The sequence below is a fragment of the Clarias gariepinus genome, chromosome 7 (assembly GCF_024256425.1).
Source record: "Clarias gariepinus isolate MV-2021 ecotype Netherlands chromosome 7, CGAR_prim_01v2, whole genome shotgun sequence".
NCBI classification, from domain to species: Eukaryota; Metazoa; Chordata; class Actinopteri; order Siluriformes; family Clariidae; genus Clarias; species Clarias gariepinus.
The window spans coordinates 5378155-5405644 of NC_071106.1; the positions used below are offsets into that span (position 1 = coordinate 5378155).

At 42.5% G+C, this 27490-nt stretch overlaps 1 protein-coding gene across 1 annotated transcript; it reads right to left on the minus strand.

The window, feature by feature from the left end:
• Window positions 1-746: 746 nt before the first annotated feature.
• On the minus strand, window positions 747-26897 carry tiparp (TCDD-inducible poly(ADP-ribose) polymerase). Its single transcript, XM_053500543.1, has 6 exons — window positions 26607-26897; window positions 25219-25993; window positions 10524-10731; window positions 9411-9598; window positions 4308-4568; window positions 747-1561 (listed from the first exon to the last, which is right to left on the minus strand). The coding sequence occupies exons 2-6, from the start codon at window positions 25986-25988 to the stop codon at window positions 1114-1116; spliced, it is 1875 nt and encodes a 624-aa protein (XP_053356518.1). The 5' UTR covers window positions 25989-25993; window positions 26607-26897; the 3' UTR covers window positions 747-1113.
• Between the last annotated feature and the right edge of the window lie 593 nt (window positions 26898-27490).

A 27490-nucleotide genomic window follows, 5' to 3' on the forward strand; every position in this document is an offset into this window, starting at 1 on the left:
AAAATATATTATTTTATTCTTCAAAATAAAAAATAAAGAAGTAATAATTTTAATGAATAGAGTCAATTTGTTTAAATAAAAAAAAATATATATATATATATATATATATATATATATATATTTTAAGAAAAAATATTGTCATATATTTACAATTATTTAAAAAATGTATAGAATTATTAAAATGTATTACATATGAGAGTTAGAAAATTTAAAATGTACTTAATGGGTATTAAAAGTGTCAATTATATATACAGTATATATATATATATATATATATATATATATATATATATTTGTAAGTACATTCTATTACAATATTTTTTAATAAAAAAAAATCTTTTTTAATTTTGTTTTAACAAATTTAACCTACTTGTTATTTCTGATAAAATACTTAATAATAATAATAATAATAATAATAATAATAATAATAATAATAAAGCCCTAAACACTTTTAATTCTGTGGTGGAAATACTGATGTTTGAAATGTTTTCGTTCTCGCTAAATAAAAAAACTCGATAAGTTTGTAAAACAGGGTGTCTAAGACTTTTGCACGGTACTGTATGTTTTTCACTCGCCCCCAGCTGCTGTATATCTGACACTAATTTCTCTTCAAAACTATTCATATTATTATAATTTTTTGATCCTAAATGACTTAATTTGATCGTGTAGCAAATAATACCATTATTCCATTTCATTTTCTTTTACATCTAAAGCGGCGATGGAAAAAGCAACAATACACAACGACCTTCACTTTCAATCTTTATTTCTTACATTAACTAACATAAATAATTTTTATGAACAAAAAGCACACAGTTCAAATATAAACAAGGAAAGCATACAGTATGTACAAGAAATTAATTAAGTAAAACGGATGGCAGCGACATGGGAAGGGTGTGGGCCTTTAAAAATAAGAGAAAAAAAAAAAGAGAGTCAATGCTGAACCGAAAGTGGGATGGGGAGTCGTGAACGGACACACTGCGCCGCATAATGGAAGCCTGGAAATCAGTTCCTCGAACATGCGCGCGCTGCCGATTGAACGGTTCGTACCGTCCGTGACTTCCGACAAAAAAAACCCCAACGAGATTAACGTCCTCCTGTGCATGTGGCGTCCGCTCAGATGGCGACGGTGTTCGCGACCTCCTCGTACTGGATAATAAAATACGGATAACTCTGGTCGTCGTTGAATATGACAAAGATCTGAGGGTCTACGCAGTTGTCCACGCACGAGTCGAAGAGGTCTCCGGCGGGCTGGCGGGGACAGATCGGGGGCGGCCGCCGCATGCCCGGATTGCCCACGGTAAACTTTCCCGTCAGCACTTTGGCTAGGAACATGTAGTGGATGCCGCGCGGCGAGCGTCGTGCAAAGCTGTGCGAATACGCCGCCCGCCGTGCGAAGTAGCTACCCTGGCCGAACATGGTGGCGTGCTTCCCGCACACGCGGGGGTCGAAGTTGTGCTTGCAGATGCCCTCGACGACGTCCTGCGAGGTGCCGTGGAACAGGTGGCGCTCGTTCAACAGGCGCTCCGTCTCCGACATACGCCGCGACATGTACTCCTTCTTCCTGTGAGAGAGAAAGAGAGAAAGAGATGCTAGTTAGCCACACGATGCTTCAACGTGACAGAACCGGGACGGTATGCAAATAATCCGAGCCTGAAGACGATATGCAAAGTAAAGGCATGAGCTTCTAAAGGCGGGCTGATGTAGAGACCTGATTAGGATTTAGAAGTTCTCTGTAACGAGACAGAACACTTTTAAGGAAGAGAAGAAGAGAGACGGGTAAGGGAACGCCTGTTTACATCTGATACAGCGTGAGGAAGTGAGAACCGCATGCTGAGATGTTCCACATCGGTTAATTGTAACTAGAATAGTAACCTCATATGAGAAGAACTTCAGAAAGCCAACTAAAACAACAATAATAATAATACTAACACACTCCAATATCATTTCTAGAGCTCACAGTCGTGTCGTTGCTTCGCCGCGGCTCTAACGGCTCGGGTTTGTGCGTTTCCAGATGGAGGTTCACCTCGGTACGTCAGCTGAAAAAGCGAACGTAACCACTACCAGATGCAAACCTGCGTCTTTCAGCATCGTTCTCGAGTGAGATTTTTTTTTCTGTCTCGTCGCTGCACGCCACAGAAGTTAATTTCATTCGGCTTCATCCGAGAACAGGGTGGAGAATTCTCTAACACCCCGCGAGGGTCGGATCAGAGACGACTCAACGCATCGCTTAAAATACGCAGCGCTCACGAGAGCACCAGCATCCGAGCGAAACCCACCAACGGCAGCAGCTTATTACGCCTGTATGGGGCTCTATTGTTGCTTATAGTGTGTGAGTGTGTGGGTTGGGTGGGTGTATGTGTGGGTGGGTGTGTAAGAGAGTGTGCGGTTACGCCAGGCACGCTGTCATGACGCTGCCTGACCTCTTGTGACCCCACAGCTACACATCAGCCCCGGTTAGTCACAGCACGGCACACAGCAGTCTTTCACACAGACGCACACACACACACACACACACACACACACACACACAGAACATATTACATCTCGCTCTTTCTATTTTTGTCCCCTTCAACTCTCTTCATTAGTGAAGTCAGAGATGGATATGAGAAAGGAGAAGAAGGCGAGAAAAGAGAGAAAGAAACTCGCCCTCGCTGTACTGACAGTAAAGACAAAAAGAAACTTAAAAAAGGAGAAAAAAGAGACAAAAGACAAAAAGAGAAAAAAGAAAAAGAAACATTTTTTAAGGAATTGATATGGTGATGATTTTTTTGGGAAAAAAAAGAAGGTAATAAAAAAATAAAATAAATAATAAATTATATATATGGCGAGAATTTTAAGGGTGAAAAAGGGAAATCAAAAGGGAGGATTCTTTACGGATAAAAAGGGGGGATTCTTTACGAAGGTAAAAATATTAAAAAGGGAGGATGATTTAATGGTGAAAAAATGTAAATAAAAACGTGAGAAACCGATGAAAAAATTAAAATAAACTTGAGAAAAGCAAGAGAAAACAAAAGAAGATAATATATTCCAAAAGTTGAGAAATAAATGAAAATGGAAGAAAAAAGAAAATTAAAAAGATACAAGAAGAAAGAGAAAACAAAGAGAAACCGAGTCGACAAGAAAGGATGTAAAACTTTTCACAAAAGGTGTGAAAAACAAAGTACTGATAAAGAGAGACACAGAGACAGATAGATCGAGAGAGAGAAAGAGAGAGAGACAGATAGATAGAGAGAGAGAAAGAGAGAGAGACAGATAGATAGAGAGAGAGAGAGAGACAGATAGATCAAGAGAAAGAGAGAGAGAAAGGAAACAAACATGATAAAGAGATGAATTTAATACAAAAACCTCCATCAACGTTGAAAAAGTACCAACTTTTTTGCAGGAACTTTTTAAAAGGTTCCTGGAACTATAATTAACCCTACAATCTTTGGTGGAAAGTTTCTGTGATCCTGCGGTGGAAAAGTACCTATAGATTTAAAGTCTTGTTGTCTAAACACACACACGCACACACACACACACACACATACAGGTGGAGCTACGATTTCGCTGATGATGATAATTTATACCATCAAACCCACAAGGACTCCAAACATGCACACACAACCTCAGGAGACGGCACGCATCTGAACCTGCAGCACGATCTTGCTCATGCACGCATACACGCACGCACACACACAAACACACACACACACACACACACACACGCGATTTAGCACCAGCCCACCTCTCACACACCTTTCCCCCAAGACCTGAAACACGAAAACAGCCTGGAACCTGGGACCCCGACACCATGCTCCTCCCACATACACACACACACATGCATGCACGTACACACACACACACACACACCAGTACAACTCCTTAAACCTCGCCCTCCCCCTCAAACTTCCTCTGAGTGTGTTCCACATTTCACATGCGCTTCTGAACTTCATTTCACACGCACACACACACACACACACACACCTGTTTCCGTCCTACAAATACAAGGCGAGGGCCGTTACCGTGGTTTGTACCAAAATACAAAACCAACATCAGAGTCATCTCAGAACAGCAGAGATGACTGCACAGGAAACAGCGGAGATTAAAGTGGAAGCGCTAGTGCTGTGAGCTGCACGCCAATGCTAATCCTAATGCTAATGCTTGCCGTGTTAGCCGGATCTGTTTTCATTTTCAGTGCTGGAGTTTTATCTAACAAATCTTAAAAGTGAAAGTTTTACCTCGGGACAGTGAAAGCTAACCCCGCAGATTAGCATACAGACTACCTACAGCAATACATATTAGCATTCTTATTATTAGCAACCTCTTACCGCTTGTATTTCTCCCAGAGGAACGGATTCTGGACGCGGAGGATCTTCAGGATGCGGAACTTGGTCTCCGATACCGTTTTGTGGAAGAGGTTGTAGACGGTGCGGTAGCTGCGGTCCTCGCGCAACACCGGCACCTGGACAAAGTCCTGTTCGGCGTTCATAGGAACCCACGTCTCGGGGAAAACCCGCGGTCCTGAGGAGGGCGTGGGTGAAAGGGGCTGCGACACGACAACTTCCAGACCGCTGAGACCTCCAAGAGTCCTGAAGGAAGAATAATAAAAAATAATAAATGCATGTTACCCACCATGTTGTTTAGCTCACAGCACCGTTTAAGCTAATAATCAACTCTTCAGCTTTACTTCGCTATACTTTTAACATTCCCGCCACAAACTGAGCGTGAATGTTAAAAAAAAGTGAAAGTTACCACCAAATGTGTCGGTAACCATCTGTGTAAGACAATAAAATTGTTTTATGTTCTGCTGTTGTTCAATTATCTCAGAAATAAGCTGGCTAACTAAATGCTAGCATGCTACCTCACATTTCTCACACATGCATCACAGTTACTTCAATATCAGCAATAAATGTTAAAAGAAATTGCGATTTATGTACCAGAGCAGCCAATATGTAGTTTCTGTTCATCCCTAACAGTAGCATAGTGAACTAGTCGGCTTGTTTTGTGCTCCCGAACTAGCTAGCAAACCTTTGTCGTGGACGCACGAGTGAGATTTCATTATCTCGCTCAGTTTCTGTGTGATTTATTTAAAACCATGATGTCAAAATCTCATGCTAACTAAAGCACCCCTGATTTTATTAATTTATTATAGTTACAAGCCATGTTAGCTAATCTGCTAGCTAACTTCTAGTCAACAGAAAGTTGTTTACTTAACATCTACCAAACGTGTTTTTAATCCCTAACATTTTCCATGTTGTGTTATAGAAAGGAAAACAAAAACTAGAAAAAAAGGTATTAGAGAATAACAGTTTATTTCACTGTTTAGTTATTATAAATCCGCGTGTCAAAAATAGCAAACTAGCTCGTATTTCTTACAGATAAACATATAAGTTACTTATTTACCAGTACGCAAAGCGGCCAAAATCCGGCTAAAGTTACCATGACAACCATGATTTGATTAATTCATCATAGTTACTAGACATGTTAGATAATTAGCTAGCTAACTGCTAGCTTAAATTTGTCACAGATAACCATGAGTAGTATATCAGCGGAGCTGTTTATTTAACAGCAGCCAGACATGTCAAAGTGTAATGTTTTAATCACTGACATTTTCCATATTAGCTAGCTGGACGGTTATTTACCATATAGTAAAATAAAAACAAAATACTTGCTAATGATTCTCACAAATATCATTATTAGCAAGTGAAACTATAAATAACTATAAATGTAAAAATATATAGCAACTTATTCACATCTTATTGATTAAAAATCAGCAAAAAGCTAAAAGTTACATCAAAAAGAAACCATAACTTTGTCTTAACCATTAGCTGGCTTGGTATCTGCTAGCAAACTAGCATGTGAAGATTTTCATTTCTCAAAAACCGACATAGGTATGAATTTATTACTTACAAATAATACTCAATATGTACAACTATGTATTTACCAGGTGGGAAAAACAGCTAAAATCTGATGCTAGCATAACAACCACGGTTTTATAACTTTTATAGCCATGCTAGCTAGTTGGCCAGCACACTGCTAGTAAGCACACTGCTAGACTGGGATCTCAATATTAGATTAATAATGTTGACATGTTAGACATGTTGACTATAGCCGGCTAATTTACCGTATATGACATTGCTAACTAGCTAAATAACTACCAAATGCAAAAACGAAAGATTTTGAACTTTTGTCAAGTTAGCCAGACGCTCTTAGCGTCTTATTATCATTACTACGTCACGAGACTCTTAAATATATGCTTTATTTCATTTTAAAACTTTTAACAGAAAAATAAAGGAAGTAAAGTTGTAATTTTATAAATAAGCAAAGCTAAGCAGTGGCGTTAGCCGAACTCGTCAGACTCCGTATGATTAGAAGGAGTTTGAACATAATTTCGGCGCCATGTTTTTTCGCTTGGCTTTAGAATGAGAGTGTGTTTGACGGAGAGGGGATGTGTGACCTGCAAGTTTGAACAACTTCCGTATTGAAGCGTGTGCCTGTCCATACAGGCACGGCGAGGCACGGCGACGGGGCAGGCCTGACATTTTACAGAAAGGGTGTGTTTCGGGTTTTTCTGTTGGTTTCCGCTCACGTGGAGACGAGAACACACTGCGCTAATCTGTGTGACAAAAAAAAAAAAAGAGTCTGAATTCCTGCCTGGGGAAAAGCAGCTGAAATGGTGTCTGTGTGCTCAGGTGTTTGTAGTACGGGGTTCATGATTGTTTGTGCTCTCTGTCTCTTTCTTTCTGTCTCTCTGACGTGTGAGTGTGTGTGTGTGTGTGTGTGTGTGTGTATACATTCCAGCCAGGTAGACTTGACTGCTTCAGTCGGCATGACTGCCTACTGAGTCATCCTCAACCTTTGTTGTACTGAGTCCTGCCCCATTCTGTGAGTGTGTGAGTGTGTGTGTGTGCGTGTCGTGCTGTGTTCACAGCCACTCCTAAAATCACCGAGGCCCTTTTTCCCCACATGTTCCTGGGAGGAATGAGGAAATGAAGTTTTATATACACATACATTAAGAAAAGAAGGGAAAGGCAGGATGTACTTCGGCAAACTGTCTATGCATGTGTGTGACGTGTAAACAGTGTTCCTGCGTGTGAGATTTTATTTATGTTTGCGTGTGTGAGGCGAGGCTGAACAATAACACGCAGTCAGGCTGCCACTCAGGATAAAGGTTTCCACCCCAGGCTCTGGGCACACCGTGTTCCAGCCAGGCCGTACTCATCCTGCCGGTCACACACCGTGCCGTTCTGACCACCGGAGCCTTGAGGTTCTGGGACGCACTCGCAAAATAAAAAACGCTGATGTATTCAAACAGTGGGAGAGCGGCGGTTTGATTCCGTAAGCTGATGTACTTCCTTTTTAAACAGGAAGTCAGGCGGTGTGGACGACTCTCCTGTGACGAGGACGGTATCGTAGACGACGAGTGTCCAAAGAGCCGCGATCACCGTCGAAGAAAGATTGTCTTAATATGTCAGAGTGGAAGATCAAACGATATTAATAACTGGTACTGACAGTATAAAGGAAGTGGCATTCCAGGAATAAAATTTCCCCTAACCGTCAACTCGCACAAACCCCGCCTTCTTTCAAGTAAATGAATTTTTTTTTCCTTTATCGGGCGATGGCTGGAAAAGCAAATAGAGTGAAGCAAGCAGCCTGGAAATATGCAAATGTGCATGAAACAGGGTGGGCGGGGCTTATCTATTCATTCTTCAGAGGATTTAATTGGATGAACGCGAGACTAGAGCAGCATCGAGAAACGGATTCTTTTTCCTAGAAGTGACAAACAAAAAACAAACAAAAAAATATTTTGAGTCTCCAAGTATAAAGCCATGAAGCCGATCTTCTTCTTTTCGAAAGGACAAATAAAGTTAATCTGAATTGAACTCCCAGTCAAGTAGAGACAGCAGTTCGAGGAAAAAAAAGAAAGAAAAAAAAAGTGTCTGGCAAGAAGAAGAAAAAAACACCCAGCTTCCCGAACGGTCACGTTCCTCTCTCATTCACTCGGCTCCAATTGTCTGGAACCAATTTACGCTTTTCTCCTCTCAGTCTCTCTCTCTCTCTCTCTCCATTTCTCCTTTTCACATCTGCTGCTTTCCATCTGTTCCTCTGGAGTGCGTATCTGACCGAGCGGGCCAGACAGGCCGTTAACGCAGGTACACCGGGACATCGTTTAAGCTGCCGCGAAGCGTCGATGCTCCGTGTCCAGAATGTTCTGGAAGCACAGAGCGTACCCGGGCGGAGTCGGCAATCAGACAGGACGCAGAGGGCGAAAGCTGAGGCGTCTGGCAGGCAGGAGATATCTCGCGTTATCGGAGGGGAAGCGGCGCGAACGCAGCTGCTTGAACGTGCGTTCACCCCCCGAGCCGCCTTGGGTTTCAAAGTGAAAAATCAAGCGTTTGTTTATAATCGAGCATCCGACGAAGGGATGTTGCAGCGGCTGAATCAGAACAAAGGGCTCCATGCATTCTCTCAGACATGCCGTTTATTTCTCTATAGTTTACCTTCCTGTACGAGCTCTCAGAGCCAAGGAATTCCAAAAGCCTTTTAGGGGAAAGTCACCAATCAATCATGAGCAGATTTCAGCTCATTTCTGTGTGCACAAGTTAATCATTTACACACCCGATGTGCAGCGCTCGCACAACTGGATCTGAACGTACAGTATTCTCTGATACACAAGACTAAACAGGAATTCTCGCTCTTCTAGATGTGACTCGGTATCGCCTTTCTTTACGAGATCTCTCATCTTCAATCTGCCCCGTCATTATTTCTCCATAACCAACACGGAATTTCATCTCGACGCATCGAAATGTTCTGCTTTAGACAGACAGGAAGTGTTGTCTGATACACGTAATCAGAACGAGAGACAATTCCTGGAGGAACTGTGAAGTCGGTTGTTCCTAGTTCTACTGGTTCCTGAGATATGAGCATCCACTCTGTTGGAGCGTGAGTGTGTTGAAGAGAAACGATCCGATGAAAAAAGAAAAATCAGGATGAAGGGAGGATCGTTAAAACCAGCTTTTAAGGACCGGTAAAAAAAATTCAGTCACCGATTTCAGCTGCTTTCAATCAGCCTTTGTAATTACAATCGCTTCATTTATGATGTCATAAAAACAACCTGGATACACACGCTAAGAATACACCTTTGAAGTTTAATGAGAGGAATCTAGTAGAGACGATAACCTTTTCCCTGAAAAAAAATAAAAATCATACTAATAATACTAAACCCGGATAGTAAAATAAAAGGCACATTAAAATGTTTTAGTCTTTGCCAAAATTCAGGATCAGATTGTCCTGATTTATGATTAAACTGATTATAATGTCGCATTGAAAAATTCTATCCGTCTATTCATCCATCCATCCATCCCTCTCACCACCTACCACTGATGTGTGTGTGTGTGTTATGAGGAGATCCCGATGATGAGGACACTCACTGCAGGTAGGGCGAGAGCCGAACAGAGGACATGAAGTGTGGTCGTTTTTTGATCTGGCGGCGGAAACCGAAGACGGCGTTCTGCTGGAAGCCCTCGCGGATGTTCAGGATGTACTGGTTCTGAAGCGTGATGAAGCGCACCTCCTTCATCCCTCGCTCGGTGGCTTCCTCTATCAAACGTACTACAGGCTGCGGGAACAAACAGGGACAAAGACATGCGTAAGGGAGAGGGAGAGAGATTCAGACACACGCACACAACACCGTGGGAGAGAAAGACGAGTTTAAGTTTAAAAGTTTAAGAGTTTAAGCCGGGGCAAACGAAATGAAGAGAAACAGCTCTAAAGGAAGAGAGAGAGAGAGAGAGAGAGAGAACCTGGACACATCCGTCCGGTTCTCACGCTCCCTCCGGCTTCATCTGGAGTGCGACTCAGACGGCATCCGTGAGCCCAGACTTTGTGTAAGGAAATAAATAGCTTTACTTCGAGAGAAGAAAAAAAAAAGGAAAAGAAAAAAACTATGCGATGGATTGATTTCAGACGTCTGTGTGTAGGCAGAACACAATGTTTCCTCGCTATATCTGTGAGATCCAGGACACACACACACACGCGCGCGCATGTGCACGTACACACACTAAACAGATTCACAGATAATGAAATTACACAAGCTGTCAAATAAATAAGGGTTGATTCAGTATTTTGGATCGGCTCGCCGTCCCGCTCAGCATGTGTTTCGAATGATTATTTTTTTTAACTATGTTACATTAGATGAAATCATAAAATTACCGCAGATCAATTAAACATACAGGCAAAACAATTAGCCGGCACTGTGGAATCCAGGAAGCTGTTCGGCATGAGTTTATGTTAATTTGTTTTCCGTTTCTATAGTTACGGCTCATTCGTATAACCCTGGCGTAACACTTTTTTCTTTTGTAAGGAGTTCCCAGCGTCAGAGATCAAAGAAGATTTAGTAACTATAAACAGATACAATTAGCTCTGATGTCTTGCGCTCTGATGTTGATTATTTTCCTTTAACCTTTAAAGGTTTCATTTCGTTCAGCTCTCATCTCATCTCATCACAACCTTCACTCTACAGCCGGGGTGTGTAACGTGCTCACCTCCGAGTACTCCCTCCAGCCGAAGTTATCTCGGCAGTAATATTTCCACACTGTGAGATAGTTGGGGGCGGGGTTTGTGCTGGAGGCGGGGTTCGCCGTACTGGGCGGCTCGGCTCCGAAGCTGGAGGGCGTGGACAACCGTCTGACGAGGTCGAACTCCAGATCGCACACCCTCATGGCGCTGAAGTCCAGCATGAACACTCGACCCCTGTGTGTAAGAACGGGACACGTCAGAATTAGATGTATACACACACACACGGCGACGTCAATACAACTGATATATTAGTCTATGAATTCCTGAAGCTCTGTAACACAAAATACAATTACCGCTCTTACTCCTAATACAGGACATTCATCATTTATACCTTAAATATTAATACATATTGATGAATACATTATGAAACGCATTGGTGCTCCATTTTGGTTTATTTATTTTTTTAACTCAGTGTGTGTGTGTGTGTGTCAGCTGAAGTGTGTCTGAGAAGTCCCTGAGCGAGTTTTGTTCCATAGAAGTCCTTTAATTCCTTTGCTATGTAGGACATTATTAAATAAAGCTACAAACAAAAGAAAAAAAAACGAAAATGAAAATATTGGTACAGCAATAAACAAAAAGTGTTTAAGAAAATCAGATAAAAAAAATACTCAATGGTGGAGAACAGGAAATAATGTTTGCTAAATAAATAATCTGATAATCATAACGAGAAATGTTTTTTTTTATATGTGTGTGTGTGTGTGTGTGTGGCGCTATAGCTCTGCCCTTTTGTTCAGTTTCGCAGGTCACATGTACATTAATTCATCTCCTATAGCGCTTATCCTACACACAGCGTCGCAGGAAGCCTGGAGTCCAGCCCAGGAAACTTCAGGCAGGAGGCGGGGGGACACCCGGACAAAGTGCCAGAACTGTGATGGATAACCTGTCCATGGTGTACCCCGCCTCGTGCCCGAAGTTTCACACACTACTGGGAACGCCAGTCATGTCTTTGGACTGTGGGAGGAAACCCGAGTACCCGGAGGAAACCCATCAAGCATGGGGAGAGAACATGCAAACTCCATGCACACAGACCTGAGGTGGGATGTCACATGTACAAAACAAAAAACAAACAAAAAAAACCAATTGACCAATATAACTGATTCATTTCCAGGAGTCGATTCAGAGTCGATTCATTTTCTCGCTGCAGCTGACTTGCAGATTAAACACTGCATGCATGGGAAAGCTTCCAGAGAAACAGTGTGCGTGTGTGTGTGTGTCGCTTGGAGCGATGAGTTTGAGCTTTTTAGGTCAGTTTCTGGACCGAACGGTTCATTCTGTTCCCCTGACAGCCTCGTCGATCACGCTCTCTACCAAACAAACGACTCTAAGAGGATTACAGGGCGAGGGTGAAAACTCGGACCAGACTCAAAGCTCGAGCCAATCACCAGGCAGGAACGTGTTCTCTCTCTCTCATACACTCACACACACACACACAATTAAACCCTGGCCTGTTCTTCATTCATGTCCGAGTTCCTCGGTGACTCAAAGTTTGTCCAGAACTCAAACAAAGAGAAGAAAAAGAAAACGAGAGAATTTAAAAAAGAAGAAGAAAAGGAAAAACCCAAACAAGCTGCATATTATCTTTCCATTAACCCAAATTCCAGTTTCCTTCAATAGTTTAACATTTTATTTACCACATCCACACACACGAACATGCAACACGCTTCACTCTATAACACACTAATCTGGATTGAATAGCAAACAAGTCGATGAAGCAACACTCTGAGGCTATTGCTCAGCTAGCTAGCGTCGCGACAAGAAGCTGTCGTAGCCAGACAATTCAGAGGCTAAATACCAGGCTAGCTTCGAATTAGCTGTTAAAATTAAGCGATAAATTAAACTAAATGCAAAATATGCCAGTGTTATTAAAAAAAAAAAAAAAACGCATTAGTTAAACATTAGAAACTAGGTTATTACAGTTTAGCGCTGTTAGTTTGAGCGAGTTCCCACGGGTAATTTTATGCGTGTGGCGTGATGCCAGGGTGGGCGCCTCGCTCACCACGCCGGGTCACCCGTGACTCAAAAGACTCCTCGCTCACGCGGTCCTGTCAGAGCAAAACTGACTGGTTTGACTCTCATAATTGCAGTGTGGAGCAGAGAGACAGGACTCAACCCACAGCTCAGTAACCAAGTCAAACCAGGACAGAGAGAGAGAGAGACAGAGAGAGAGAGAGAGAGAGAGAGACAGATAGAGATAGAAGATAGAGAGTGGAAGCCGGGGCTGTCATGAAGGGCATCAAGGACTGTAATGTTTAGACCCTCACACAGACCACAGCACGAGTCAGACTAAACATTTTCAACGTTCTTAACAACCAAACAAATAGAACGGAGTAGACGAGATCCTTCAGGGCATCGACCCGACCTCCCCAGACCCCCGACTAGCCGGCTAGACCTTCCTCCACACCGCTTCCTCACCTGCCCGCGTCCCGAATAGAAACAAATAGAAAATAGAGTTATAATAGAGATCTATTAGCTATCCACCTGTCTTTTCTTCTGTCTATCCGTCCGTCTCTTCCGTCCGTTTGTGTCTATCAGTGTAACTGTCTACCTATGTATCTGTCTGTCTATCTTTCTATATATCTATCTCTATCTATCTGTTTTTCTGTCTACCAGTATTCTGTCTGTCTGTCTATCTATTGATCTCTTACTCATGCACTTTCTCTCTCTCTCTATGTCTGTCTATGTTCCTTTCTATTGCCCGTCTAACAGTCTTCTTTCTATCTGTCTGTCATGACTGTCTGTCTGCCTGTTTTTTCATCTGTCTGGCTTTCTAAATGACTAAATTTATTGCAATCTGTCTACCTATCGTTCTATCTTTTTATCGATCTTCTCATCTATCCATGGATTTGCAACAACAAAAAAAAATAACATGAAAAAAAAACCCAAAGAATTTTTGGATTAATTTTCACAATACTCATCCACCTGATCATCTCTCACCCCAGGGGTAGTTTAATGTACTGTACAGTGAACAATCTGCCCCAGGTGTGGATTCTGAGCAGCAGGGGGAACCTGGAGAACCCGTGTGAAACCAAGAACCTGAGGGAGAACCCAGAAACTCCACACACACACACACACACACACACACACTGACCTGATGGGAAACAGTGCATGGGTGGCCATTTATTATCACAACGTAACATATGCATTAGAGTGTACGCAATGTTTACGGAGACTCAGGCGAGACGCTGTGGTGCGATCGCCATGTCAGGGGCTCGTCTACTCGGTTCGAAAGTCCACGAAGAGTCAAAAAGATGGAATGATAACGAGATGAAAATGCAATACAGAAGAGGAAGTGAAACTGCATGTTTATACGAGAGTAAAAAGATGAGTGCTCGATTTTTTTGTGTCATGCTCTCGCTCTGTCTAAATTTGGCACGACGCCACGAGAGCAGCAGAAACTGATCTAGAAAAAGAGTGCAAGCTGAAGAAAGAACAAGCCGGTAAAAAATGTAAACATAATGAGAGAGAGAGAGAGAGAGACAGAAAGGGGAACTAAGAGAGATAGAGAGAGACACAAACAGACAGGCAGCAAGCAAGAGTCACAGATAGGCTGTGGGACACAACCAGGGACAAAGAGACAAAAGGTGGGAGAGAGACACATGGTAACTGAGAGACACAAACAAAGAGAGAGTGAGAGACAGAATCAAAGAAACGGACAGCAGGAAAAAGAAAAAGAAAGACATACAGAATCAGAGTGAAAGACAGCAAGAGACAGAGACACAGAGACAGAGAGAGAGAGAGAAAGAGAGAGGGGGGCATAGGCGGGTCGAGAGACAGGATCCGACAGATAGCTGGCGAGACAGAAAGAAACAGAGACACAAAGACAGATAGAGAGAGAGAGACATGGACATACAAAGAAAAAGGGTAAGTAAGAAACTAAAAAGGAGACCAACAGAGACACTGAGAGACAGGTAACAAGAGAGAGACTGATCGTCTTATCACAGAGACGTCATCAGAAACCGAAAAAGAACGAGAGAGAGAGAGAGAGAGAGAGAGAGAGATGTCATCTGACCTACTAAATAAAGCCAAAAACAAATATGTGTACACAGCCTTTCTTTCACACACACACACACACACACACACACACACGCACAGAGAGAGAGAGAGAGAGAGTGAAAGAGACAGAGAGAAATTATTCCCTTCTCAAACTAGACATGACTTTTGGGAAACACACACACATACACACAGACACAATTACCACGGATCAAAACACAAAGAGACGTAGAACATCCTGTGTCTTACAGCCTGTACTCTCACACACACACTCACACACACACACACACACCACCTGTCAGTGAGGCGCAGAAAATAAAGCAGTGTACACAGGAGCGAGTCCTGATCAGGAACTGGAACATCTCACTGAACCACAAACACACTGTGACAGCCACGATATTAAAGCAAGATGTAGCACACGGGACCCTTACACACTCATACACTCGGTACCTGTGGTTAATACACACACACACACACACACACACCTTGTCATTATCACTGAAACCAGAATTAGGCTCAACAAAATAATAATAATAAAAATTCCAAATAACAGGTTAGCATTTAAGCATGACTCGACAAATATGAACAACAACTAGCGACATGTTTCTGTGGGACAAAAGTAAAAAAGTTATCCAAATATATACAACCAAGTTAAAAGCAAATATAGACATGTTGTTAGCTTACTAACAAACTGGTCACACACTGAAGTTTAATTGAGGTACAATTGTTTTCTCTCAGCTGGATAACTCTGCTAGCTAGCTACAGTATTACAACACTTTCCATGCTAGCGTCACACAGGAATAGTGTACACAGGAAAATATCAGACAGTAAACAATGTACAAACGTGTTTTAAAAAAGCATAATTATATATGCTGTCATGTGTATTATCTTTAAACAGTAAAGTGTTTTTTTTTTAGCTGCCTCATAACATTTATGGTCTCTGCTAATGCTATGTTGCTAATAGTAAGAGGAAAACATTCTCATGGGCATTCCAGTGTATTTACACTACACTACACTACACCACACACACACACACACACACACAGACTCAGACATGTGACCTAGCCATTAGTACACAAGTGGAAAGGCCAATGTGACCGAGAGTCCATAATTGGCTAAACAATAGCTAGCTTAAAAAGTCTGTCGTGCAAAGCTAAATAAAAATGATAAACACATCTTTTCGTTGTTTAAAATTTTTTTCATCATACATAAATGTTGTTAGCTTGCTAGCCAGCGTTTAAATCACGCATTTTTAAATTACCTGCTGTGTTTCAGCTAGCTATCTTTGCTAGCTAGCGTATAGTAGTATTACCTTGCTAGATTGCTCTGTAAAGGCTTCTAAACAGGAAAATATCACACATTTCTGCCAGTACATGATGGGAAGGTGATAAATGTTGATTATTTATATTATTTATATGGAAATATTTTATATTTGATTATATCAAAGTAGTTTCTTTCTTTCTTTTTGCTAGCTTGTGTATTTATGCTATACAGTTAGTGGGAGGACGAAAATATTCTCATGGGCATTTTAGTTCATTTGCACTCCAAGCAAATACACACACACACACACACACACACAGAAGGGTTTGAAAGTCAACCCTGGGTCATGAGAGAAGTGAAACCCGAGAGCTGTGCGGCAGTTGGCTGTTTTGCCGCGGCAGCATGTCCAGTTCTCTGAAATCGCACCGTCACCCGTTTGATGGTGCACACGTAGCTGCTGACTCATGACAACTCAGGGAGAGTTTTGCGTTCCAGAAACAAACGTAGTGCTCTCGCACGCTTCATTTACGCTAGCTGACGTCAACCGCGTCGACTGCACGCATCCCGCATGCACTGGTCACACGCGAAAACACCTTCCCAGCATTGCTGCAACACGATCTGGTCTAAAATCTTCAGTTTCTGCGAGTCAGGTTTTTTAGATGTGTTTTAACGCTTGCTGTCAGATTCCTTAAAACGAATTCCTTTCGGGTTTCTACTTAAAAACAAACAAGCCCTCTTTTACCATTAAGCGACTTATCAGGAACCGCAAAGAACGAGACATTCAGTTAAACAACAACACCACGTTAGTGGCTTGTCTGGTTAACCAGCATGGTCATGCTAAACCATATTATCCTTGCTAATAGTAATAACCTTGCTTCCAAAACTGTATGAGTGTGTACAATTAAACATGTCGGATAATTTTAGCTTATCGTATTTAGTTAGCGCTCACTCTGGACCTTCGCGGTCTTGGTTTTTGCTGGATGAAAGCGCACATCGATTGCATTATTTTTGTTCTCTGTACTCGGGTACGTCTGCGTGTTTAGACTACAATGCAGCGGGTGGCTTACTTGGTTTAGGGGTCAGAGTTCAGGGTCAGCCAGGATACAACGCCCCCTGAGGCAGATAGGGTTTCGCTCAAGGATTGAAGTGGCAACCTGGTGGTGCTGGTGGCACTGATGACGTCAAGTCTAAACAGTGAATTACTTCACTTAATATCGCTTCAACTGGCTTCTGTATCGGATTCGATCCCTGCCCAAGTACGCCATACTGGCATTCAAACGTGCATTAAGGAGGCTGTGCTTTGAGCTGAGGTTAAGCCTGGGGTTAAGGTGAACGACACCGCAGTATCCCTTCAATTCAGTCCCTCAGCTTCACGCCTGGAACAATTTCCTCTCAACTGGAAAACGAGTGAAATAAATACCACGCAGGAATGTGAAATCAGGCAGGATAAAAGATAAAACGGGAATGAAGAATGGCGTGAAAGAGAATCAAGGTGAAACACACTGTGCTAGAGAAGCCCGTGTTCCTCTCACCCTGTCCCTCTGCTTGACTGCCTGAACGCTCTCTTCCTGTCACCGTTCACGACGAGCAGGAACACGATGCGAAGGATCCTGGGCTGAAGAGGATCACAGCCGCACCGTGTACTAATGCCCAAAGCACATTTCCACTCAATCTAGGTCTAATGGGGTACTCAGAGTAACACAATCACAAAAGACACACACACACACACACACACACACACAGTCACATGGACATGTAATTGTGTAATGTGTTTATGCTTTATCACTGGATGCTTGTAAATGTTGGGAACCAGGCAGAACCCAGAGAGAAACCGAACAGCTTCGGTTTCACAACATGGAGTAGCTCAGACACACGCACACGCATGAGCATGCACGGTGTCACACACACACACACACACACACGCACACACACGCACACGCACACGCACGCATGCACGCACAGCAGCTTTCTTAAAAGCCTAGATTTCACAACACACTCTCTCTCAGGTTTCTCTTCTCTTTTGTAACAGAGGCGTTTCGAAAAATGCAACAGAGTGAAAAACATTTTCGGGTTGTTTTACATTGGTGTTGTGTTTGACATGGGACACGGGACATCTTTCAGCTGAGTGGTGGAAAAGTGCTGTAACTCTGCTGTAGATGCACATTTTGCTAGATATGAACTATATTGGGGAGATTTCCTGCTGTACATGTTGATAAGGTTGTCATGGTGATTTGAGTGAGTGTGTGTGTGAGAGAGAGAGAGAGAGAGAGAGAGAACCTTGAAATTCTCAACTGTATCCCATGGACTTTACAGGCATGCATGGGCTGACGCGGTGCCACAGTGACCGTGACCCGTACCTGGCTCGTTGGTCTATGCGTCAGCCACTCACCCCACACACACACACACACACACATTTCAACACTGTTTTTTCTCTATATAGAGACTCTTATTCGCTGTACAAAGCAATCAGATCAGTTTCTGACTAATGCATCAGACTCATATAGAGGACACTGGAGGTGGAGGGACAAGAGGACAAAACGGGACGTCCTGGGAGAACAGGAAAGCAAACTGAGCAGGAAGAAGGAAAAGATAAACACATACTATTACCAGGACACATTTTGCGTCACTTTTTTGCCTTGCAGATTGTTTTTGCAAAATGCAATCACCCACACACACACACACACACAATCACACCTGTTTGTCACCTCTGAGGCAGTGCATTACTTATTGTCCAAATTCTCAGCAGAAAATCACCCTCTTCGAGCTTTTTTCTTAGATTTCCTCCAACTCTGCTCATTTCTTTTTTACTTATCGTCACTTCCGACAAGAATCCGATAATTTCCGTGTATCTTATGATTTCCGTGTACCGGCAGATGGCCGATGTCCCACCCTGAGCGTGGTGCTGACGTGCAGCGGTACGACAAAACCGTCACGATTCTGATGCATTTCTAAGATATATAATATGCATCGTAAGATACCTGTAATAACAATCATAATAATAACATTTTTTAACTTTTTATTCATAAATAAAGGCAAATAAGCTTTATTTTTTAAATAAATATATATTTTAAAAATCTTTTTTTTTTTTTAGGTTTTAAATCACAATAATCCAGATGTCTCACTTCTTACAAAAAACACAAGGTGTTACGTCTCATAAATTTACGAATGTGGTTCATCTACAAAGGTTTTCATGTTTTTTCTATAAACAAAAAACAACAACAACAACAAAAAAACAACAACAAAGTGCTGATTATCTCAAGCTGTGAAAAAAATAGGTAAAAAAAAAACAGTTTAATAATTAGCTCACGGCTGCAGGCTCCCTGCCCACCTTTAGTGCCTACACACACACACGCACACACACACACACAACACACTGTTAACAACAAGTACCTTGGGGCCTGCTGTGGTTTGTGGTCTAAGTTCAGCTCAGTGTGTTGGAGTGCGCGAGAGAGAGAAAAAAAGAGATTTTCATATGGTATTACCCACTTATCCTTTTTTTGATCTGGTCTCTCTCTCTCTCTCTCTCGTTCTCACAAATAGAACAACTTCCTGTAACCTTTCTCACGCTCGGATGGCACAACCTCCCGCATGCCCAGATCACACAACGCCACACCTGGACAATTATACACACCCTGATGCGCAAACATGCACATACGTTCACACACACACATATGCATGCTACGGCAACAATTCCAAGGGAGAAATGCTCGGGGAAACACAGGGGAACGAACTATCGTTCCAGAAATGGTTATCACCAGGTCACTTCATATAAAAACACAACACATATATACATACTGTAGGCAACAATACACTGCTGATTAGCCTACGCGTATGAGCAATGGGATTAGACATGATGCTTTAATCACATTTTTGCGAAAATCTACGTTTACTCTAAAAAAAGATCCGGGTTAAAATAAGGTTCAAATTTCCATAAAAATAAAGGTCGGATCATGTTTTACCTTGTTTGCGTCATTTTTTTAACTTTAATTAATGTTATATTTTATTATAATCACAAAAAAAATGTAAAAACATATAAAACTATCCCAATCTTGATTTTTTTAAAAAGTGCTTATAACAGCATAATTTATTTATGAAATCATGATATTTACTACATCACCCCTGCTATGCAAATGATTATTATTATTATTATTATTATTGGTTATTTTTAATGCAGCATTGTCACTTTAACATTTTTAAAAATAACTATAGGACTTCATTATAACATTGGTATTAATGTATACATTTATTGCATAATATACAGTAAAAGTATTTTGTTTTTAATATACTGTGGATATTGCAATAACATTTTGTACTTAATCGTTAACTTTACATATCTACACGCACACACACTCACGTAACACGTTAGTTATTATATTTACTGCTAAAAACAAAATGAAGACAACATTTAGTCCCGGTTTGACTTGAACACACCTTAAATGTATGTTGTATGTGTGGTTCATGTCAAACCCCGACTACGTGTTCCCTTCATGTTTAAATACAGATTGTCTATCACAGAAATGTCAATCTCTATGAATCATGATTATGGTTGTATCGCCCCACCCCTAACAGCAACATGCTATTTTATTCATAACACGCATACACACACACACACACACACACACACACACACACAGAGCACTATAAATACGATTTAATTGCCCATAATTCAATTAAGTGGGAACGAATGCACTTAGTATCATGTGATTCATTTTCAGCGCACCGTATGATGTAAGCGCAACAATAAACTTTAAGCTGTCACATGCCTAGCGCAAACAACGCTAAAAAAGTGACGAAGGTGAAGGGGATCATAAAAGTGTGTTAATGAGAGCAGCTTGGGAAGTGTTCAGGGCTTTCCTCTCTTCCTCCCGAGGAGATCTGAGGGAGTAACAGAGCCGCGGCCGACTCGCTCGGAGTGCTCGGCTTCCCCTTTTTGTTTCCATTCTGGGCTGGAGAGTTCTCTCGCTTCCTCTAAGAGACACTCAGAAAGTCATTGAGGGTGGTTCTTGAATGGTTTCGTGAAGTTCCTGAACTCTGGGGCGGCGAGAACGCACTCTGCTCGTAACGACGCCGATGGGAAGGGACGGTGCGTTTCGTCTCCTGCGCACGTCCGGCCACAAACGTGGTGTTCCCTTCGGTTTGTCAGTGTCAGTGTGTGTGTGTGTGTGTGTACTTTTTGGGATTACACAGTTGTGACACAAAGAAACAGCCTATGTGTGTGTGTGTGTGTGTGTGTGTGTTAGAGAGAAAGGACACTGTGTTTAATATGAAGCCAGAGCGACCTCGCCTCGGTGAGCAATTCCACAGCTTGTCTCGCATGCCTTCTCACTCCCTGACACACACATGCATACACACACGTAAACAGACGGGTGCTGGCAGAAACGTTATCACACGTAAACGGCCGGGTTTCAGGTCATTGTGCCCTTGATACTTGGCGGGAGTCACGCACAGAGAAAAAACATAGTCACTCTCCATGGCTACTGTTCGCACAGAAACCAATTCATGAGTCAAGGGTCAATGCCCTCATCGTCACCATCACACACACACACACACACACACACACACACACACGCACCCAGGTAACAGCTTCTGATTACACACTCATAAAGCGTGACTTCTGAGTCGTCTCCATTTCTTCTAACAAAAACACAACTACGCCAAGGGCAAACTAAATACAAAGCTTATTCGGGCAAATCATTTTTCTTTGTCAACAAATTAACCTATTTACTCAACAAATTTCTGAATAAACATTACATATTTTGGTAGTTCTGCCCTGGAGGTTCAAACAGCTAACAGAAGAGCGGCTAATGAGTCAGCAAATTGGCTATGAAGCTAGCATCCATCTTACTCCTTATCTTATTACATTTAGTCCATCAAACAAACTCCCAGACATGATTTATGACACACTTCAATTGTATAAAAATAAAAATTTAATAAATAAAAATAATAATATAGTCATATTTATATATATAATAACAGTCAATGTTTGGCAGCAGCTCCGGTGGCGGCGGCCATCTTTCTGACTTTCAGGAGTTAGACCTGACTCAGATTACAGGTAAAATATCACCCTGATGTGAGGTGGAATATCAACTAATGTTTATGTACGTTTATATACTGAAATAAAGATTTTTATTTTATTATATTTTATTTATCTGTTGAGGCGATTATCTTTCCAGCGCTAACCTGCTAGCTATTAAACATTGTTTTTCGCCTTGTCGTTAGCAGAGGAGCTAATTATAGAACCAAACACACATAGTCAAGCTGAATGAATTACTTTTTTGTGGTAAAAAAAAAAAAAAAGTTAGTTGTTAACCTAATTATGGTTTTAAATTGACTGAATCCATGCTATGTTGCTATTAGCTAATCACAGCTGCTTGCTAATCGACTATGTTTTTGGTTAAAGGGTCTTTATGTTTCTCCTTTCAGAGAATTCTGGACTTGGGGTATGAATATTTAACACATGATGCCTTCGCCTGCCCCCAACCCAACCATTCATTACACACACAGAGAGAGAGAGAGAGAGAGAGAGAGAGAGAGAGAGAGAGACATGGTAACACACTGTAGCTCAAAGCCTTTCCGGGAATTAGCTACAATATTGACCAGGCACCGAGCAAACAGCTGGCAACTGCAAACACCCACAGACAATGCAGTGCTTATCTCCTGCTTATGCCCCTTAGGGGTCCAGAACACACACACACACACACACACACACACAGAGAGGGAGGGAGGGAGAGAAAGAGAGAGTCACAGTAGGAGGGTTCGCTTGCTCTAAACACTTCACAGGTACTCCTAAGGTGTGAAAGAGGTATAGATAATTAACACAGCGTTTAACGGAGAATGGAATTCCACTAAGAGTCGAATGGCGGTCGCCATGGTAACGGTGGATTTCCATGACAAATCATCCGGGCTATGAGGTGTGTGTCATTTTGCATTCAAAGACACTCAATCAGTAACAAACATTCCTGTGCCCATCCCAGATGCATACACACACACAGACACACACACATACATACACACATACATACATACACTACACATATACATGTACCTTGATGCTGATTGGATGAAAAAAAAAAATCCTAGCAACTGAAAAAAAAGTGTGTTCGTATAAGATTAAAACTTCAAAAGAGATTAAAAAAGAGGTGGCGGTGCGAGACAGACCGTTTATTACGGCTATAACTGAATGAGAACATATTTATTGCGAAAAGCTTTACAGTGCAATGTATCACACATCCCTTACTCAGTAAAGCATAAACACTGAGGCTCTACTGGTTAGGAAAAGTTTCCCCACCGTGTGGTAAGTGACTTAATCCATAAGCGAGTGTGTGTGCGTGTGCGTGTAACAGACAGCGTGATTGAAAGAGGCATGTGTGCACCTTCCTACACTCCAGACAGAATTTGCATGAACTCATTGAGTAGTTGAACATGTGTCTGTCTGTGTGTGTGTTAGTGTGTGTGAATATGTGAATGTGTGGACGCATGTGCGTGTTGGAGCCTCATTTATCCGCATGCCACTGACCCTCACACACAAGACACACACGGGTGCAGTGTACAGCTGGGTCAATGACATACTGTCCATGTGAGGCTCCCTCTATGTGAACTGTGTGTGTGTGTGTGTGAGAGAGAGAGAGAGAGAAACAGGTCATTCAACTACTCCATTTCCCTTGTGTCGGGGCCTTCAGCAGGGCCGCAAGCAAGCAAGCAAGGCGGGAACAGATGACACACACCTCATATACAAACAAAATCTAGCCTAAATTTCCCATCACTCACACTCACACATTTTCCCCCTTTGAGTGGCAGCCACACGCCTCTGACACAGACACCCACACCCATACCCACTATAATGCTTTATAATCCGCCTCAGGACATTCTACATGCTCATCTCTAACTCACTCAAAATTGTATCATGATATATAGTTCGCGGTTGTACAAATCGCATTCAAAATGCAGTACCACGCTATATAGATTCAAACTCAATAAGCATTATATAATAATAATAATAATACTATCATAAATAACAAAGAAACTGAAACCAAAGGCTCAGAAACACATTTTTCTAAACTTTCATTCGGTTCCACGATGCAGTACGTAAAAACAGAGCTGCTGTAAAAATACATCAATATATTGATATGAAAAAAATATATTTTTAGCTGAACACTTCTGTTTTTCTCCTACAGTTGCGCAAACTTTCTGAGTTTTGTGTAACTGAACGAAATGAATTTAAAAATGCATTTCTTTAGCAATATTTTCATTTTTTTTTTGCTAGCAAAACGTCAAAAACACTACATACATATTTTTGGGGGATGCGGGAAAACTTTTTGTATTATTTTTTATAATAATAATAATAATAATCATCATCATCATCATCATCATGGGAATTGTACATTTTAATTCATATGTTTTCATTTAAGAAAAAAAAAGGTTGCTGTTTCTCTATAATCCTACAGGTGGTGCTCTAAACTATTCACAAAGCCCAGCATCCTGTGGACAAATGATTTGCTAAGTTTGTTTAGTATTGATATTTATAAAATCGTAATACTTACAAAATCGTAATATAAATCAAATCAGCGTCTAAGTATCTTGATAATATTGTATCGGGAGATCCCTGGCGATTCTTTTCTCTAATACTTTGTATTGTGAAAGTATTGTTTATTATACTATAAACAATATAAGTATATTTTCTGCTAGTTTTAAGTGTGGTTTAAAACATCTGGATTATGATGTTAAATCATGCATGGCTACATTTATAGTAGTACACACACACAAACTAATTCCTCACTAAACTTTTAATATGAAGCGAAGCCCTAACTATTTAAACACACCATATCGGATGCTGGATAAGTAATAAAACACAATGGTCAACAGAAGGACAGCGTCATGAATCACAGTTACTGTTAACCCCTGTAGGTTGATTATTTTCCTACAACACCACACATGGCAAGGTTTTATTCCTCTTATGCTACATCAGTCTGTGATGTAGGCCTAATGTTCTCGCCCATCTGCGAGGCAGGTTAGCATTTACCTTATAGCAGCTACAAAACGAGTGCACCTATTGACCAATCAGAATCCAGGATGCAACAAGTTCAGGGGAAGGTTAGCTGCTATGTCTAGATTATTAGAATGTATATGTATGATAGTGAATACAGTGTTCACACTAAAAAAAAATTATTTAATAAATAAATTCAAGATTCCTCAAGGCTACGGGATTAACCCTTAAAACTCATCTGTGCTGGCAACAGAGCATAGGTCAATAATGATTAAAATAAATATATACTCTATATATTTATTTATTTATAGTAAATGCAGTATATAAACACACGAGGTGTTCTCTTTAGAGCACTACTGGTGCACACTATTCAGGTGTGTGTGTGTGTGTGTGTGTGTGTGTGTGTATGAAAAGGAACTGGCACTTACAGGAACTTGAGCCGGACCTGTTCATTGTCCGGGTTACAGTAGAGTCTCTCCAGCTGCTCCTGCGCGTCCTCGGCGACACTCTGCCAGACGCGCGTCTCCGCGCGCCGGATCTGCCAGTGGTAGGGCAGCGCGGTGTGGTGCCGCGCGCACTCGCTGCCGTACGGGCACGCGCCGCGCAAGAAATCCACGCAGACGTGCACGTCGTCGTCCTGGCGCGTGTGGTACTGCAGCTGCATGAGCAGCTCGAACACTAGATCCAGAGAGGCCTCGTCGGTCTTGTCGCGGAAAAGCTCGCCGTGACCCGCCGCCGCTTTGTCATCCTCCACCACTGCCGCCGCCGCCGCCAGCGCCGGCGGTGCTGTCGGTGTCGCCGCCGCGTCCCGCGTGGTCGCCTCGCTGCCGGAGTCCCTGTCCGCGCCGGCCTTGGCGCCGTTGCCCTGCGCTTTCTCCTCGAGCTCCACCGCCACCGCCGCGGCGCACATCAGGCTCGGCCGCGCGGACGCGGGCGCCGTAGTCCGCGGCACGAAAATGCCGTCTCCAGCCAACAGGTCGTCCATGGAGCTCAGGATGGGGTCCTCCAGCGCCCGCAGGCACTTCGCGTCCAGCTTCCTCTGCGCGTGCTTCTTCTTAAAGCACGGCTTCACCAGCGGGATCTTCTCCACGAGCCCGAGCCGGCGGTCCGAGATCTCCCCATCGGCCATCGCCAGGCTTCCCAACACCTTATCTCCACTGTCTTCCGCTTCCGGCATCATGCCTAAACTTGTCTCCATATATTCTAAACACACACACACACACACACATTTAAATATAACATCAACTCACATTCATGAGTCTTTCTCTTTCTGTATATTAGTCACGCATTGTATTTCCATCCCGTACGGATCATCAGCTTGAGTCATGTCGGATTTCACTTAAAACGAGAGGTAACCTACACCCTGGCGCGCTGAAGCGAAACGGAAAACGACCTCTCGTTCCACTATATGTATATATGTATATGTATTTATACCCCCCCCCCAACAGCCCTAGTCCTAATGCCTCATGCACTATTACTTAAGTCGTTCAATGTTATTGTAATGAAAGAACGCACAAAGACAAGGACATGTCGTATCCGTATGCACGATCTGGGTCTTAATTCCGATGTGTTTTTTTTCCCTTTGGCTCAAGAACCTACGTGCTGGTGCTGAAGGGCTGCTCGAGCGACTCCGCACGTATCACACACACACACACACACATACATACACGCACACACACACAAAGCACAAAGCAAAACCGGATTTCTATAGCTTATACTAAAAGAAAAGAAAAAGAAGAAAGAAAAACTGCACGCGCGACATATCCTTAACGAGACCCCGACCGGTTGTCTGGAAGGCGAGTGCGCGCCCGGCTACCTGTGAACACTCCGGTTTCTCCCGCAGCGCCGTCCCGCTCAAGCCGCGCTCCCGTCCGAGCATGAGAGCCTCACCGCGGGATGAGCAGCAAAAGACGAGCGAGGAGGAGGAGGCGGACAGCGCGCGACCACCAGAGCGAGCGCTCGCGCATGGACCGGACACGCACGCACACACGCGCGCGCGCTTTCCTTTAATCCACGGTTTTTTGTCCTGCGCGCGGGGACGAGACGCACTCCTATCCGCACGCAGCGCCGTACCGACCGACTGACTTGCGCGACTCTGAGTTCTCTGTGTGTGTGTGTGTGTGTGCGTGCGCCCGCGCGCGAGCTCAAGGGGCGGGGCTTGTTGGAGCGCCGGACTGGGAGCTGAGAAAAAAATAAATAAAAATAGACCAGGAAGTCAAGCGCGTACGAGTTGACTCATCGTACCGGGGTTTTTTTTGCGCATAAGCAAACCTAAAGATTTTCACTCATATAAAGATGCACATAATTTTAACGCAACATTGTTTCATATGGGTTATATTCTCTCTCTCTCTCTCTCTCTCTCTCTCTCTCTGTGTGTGTGTGTGCGTGCGTGTGTGTGTGCATTATTGTAGGATTATGTAGGTAGCGCATGACACCTTCCGGTAAAACGGTAAAGAACCGGGACATAGGTTAATACAGGTCATTCTCTGATCGAACAAAAGGAACACTATAAAAAATAAATAATAATATAATAAAACACACTTAATGGCAAAAAACATAACAACCAGCAGTGTTTGACTGACAGTACTTATATGGTACTAAGACGAACGAATGAAGACGAGGCAGTCCACGAGTGTTAATAATAGACCATAACAATTCAATTCAATTATATTTGTATAGCGCTTTTAACAATGGTCGTTG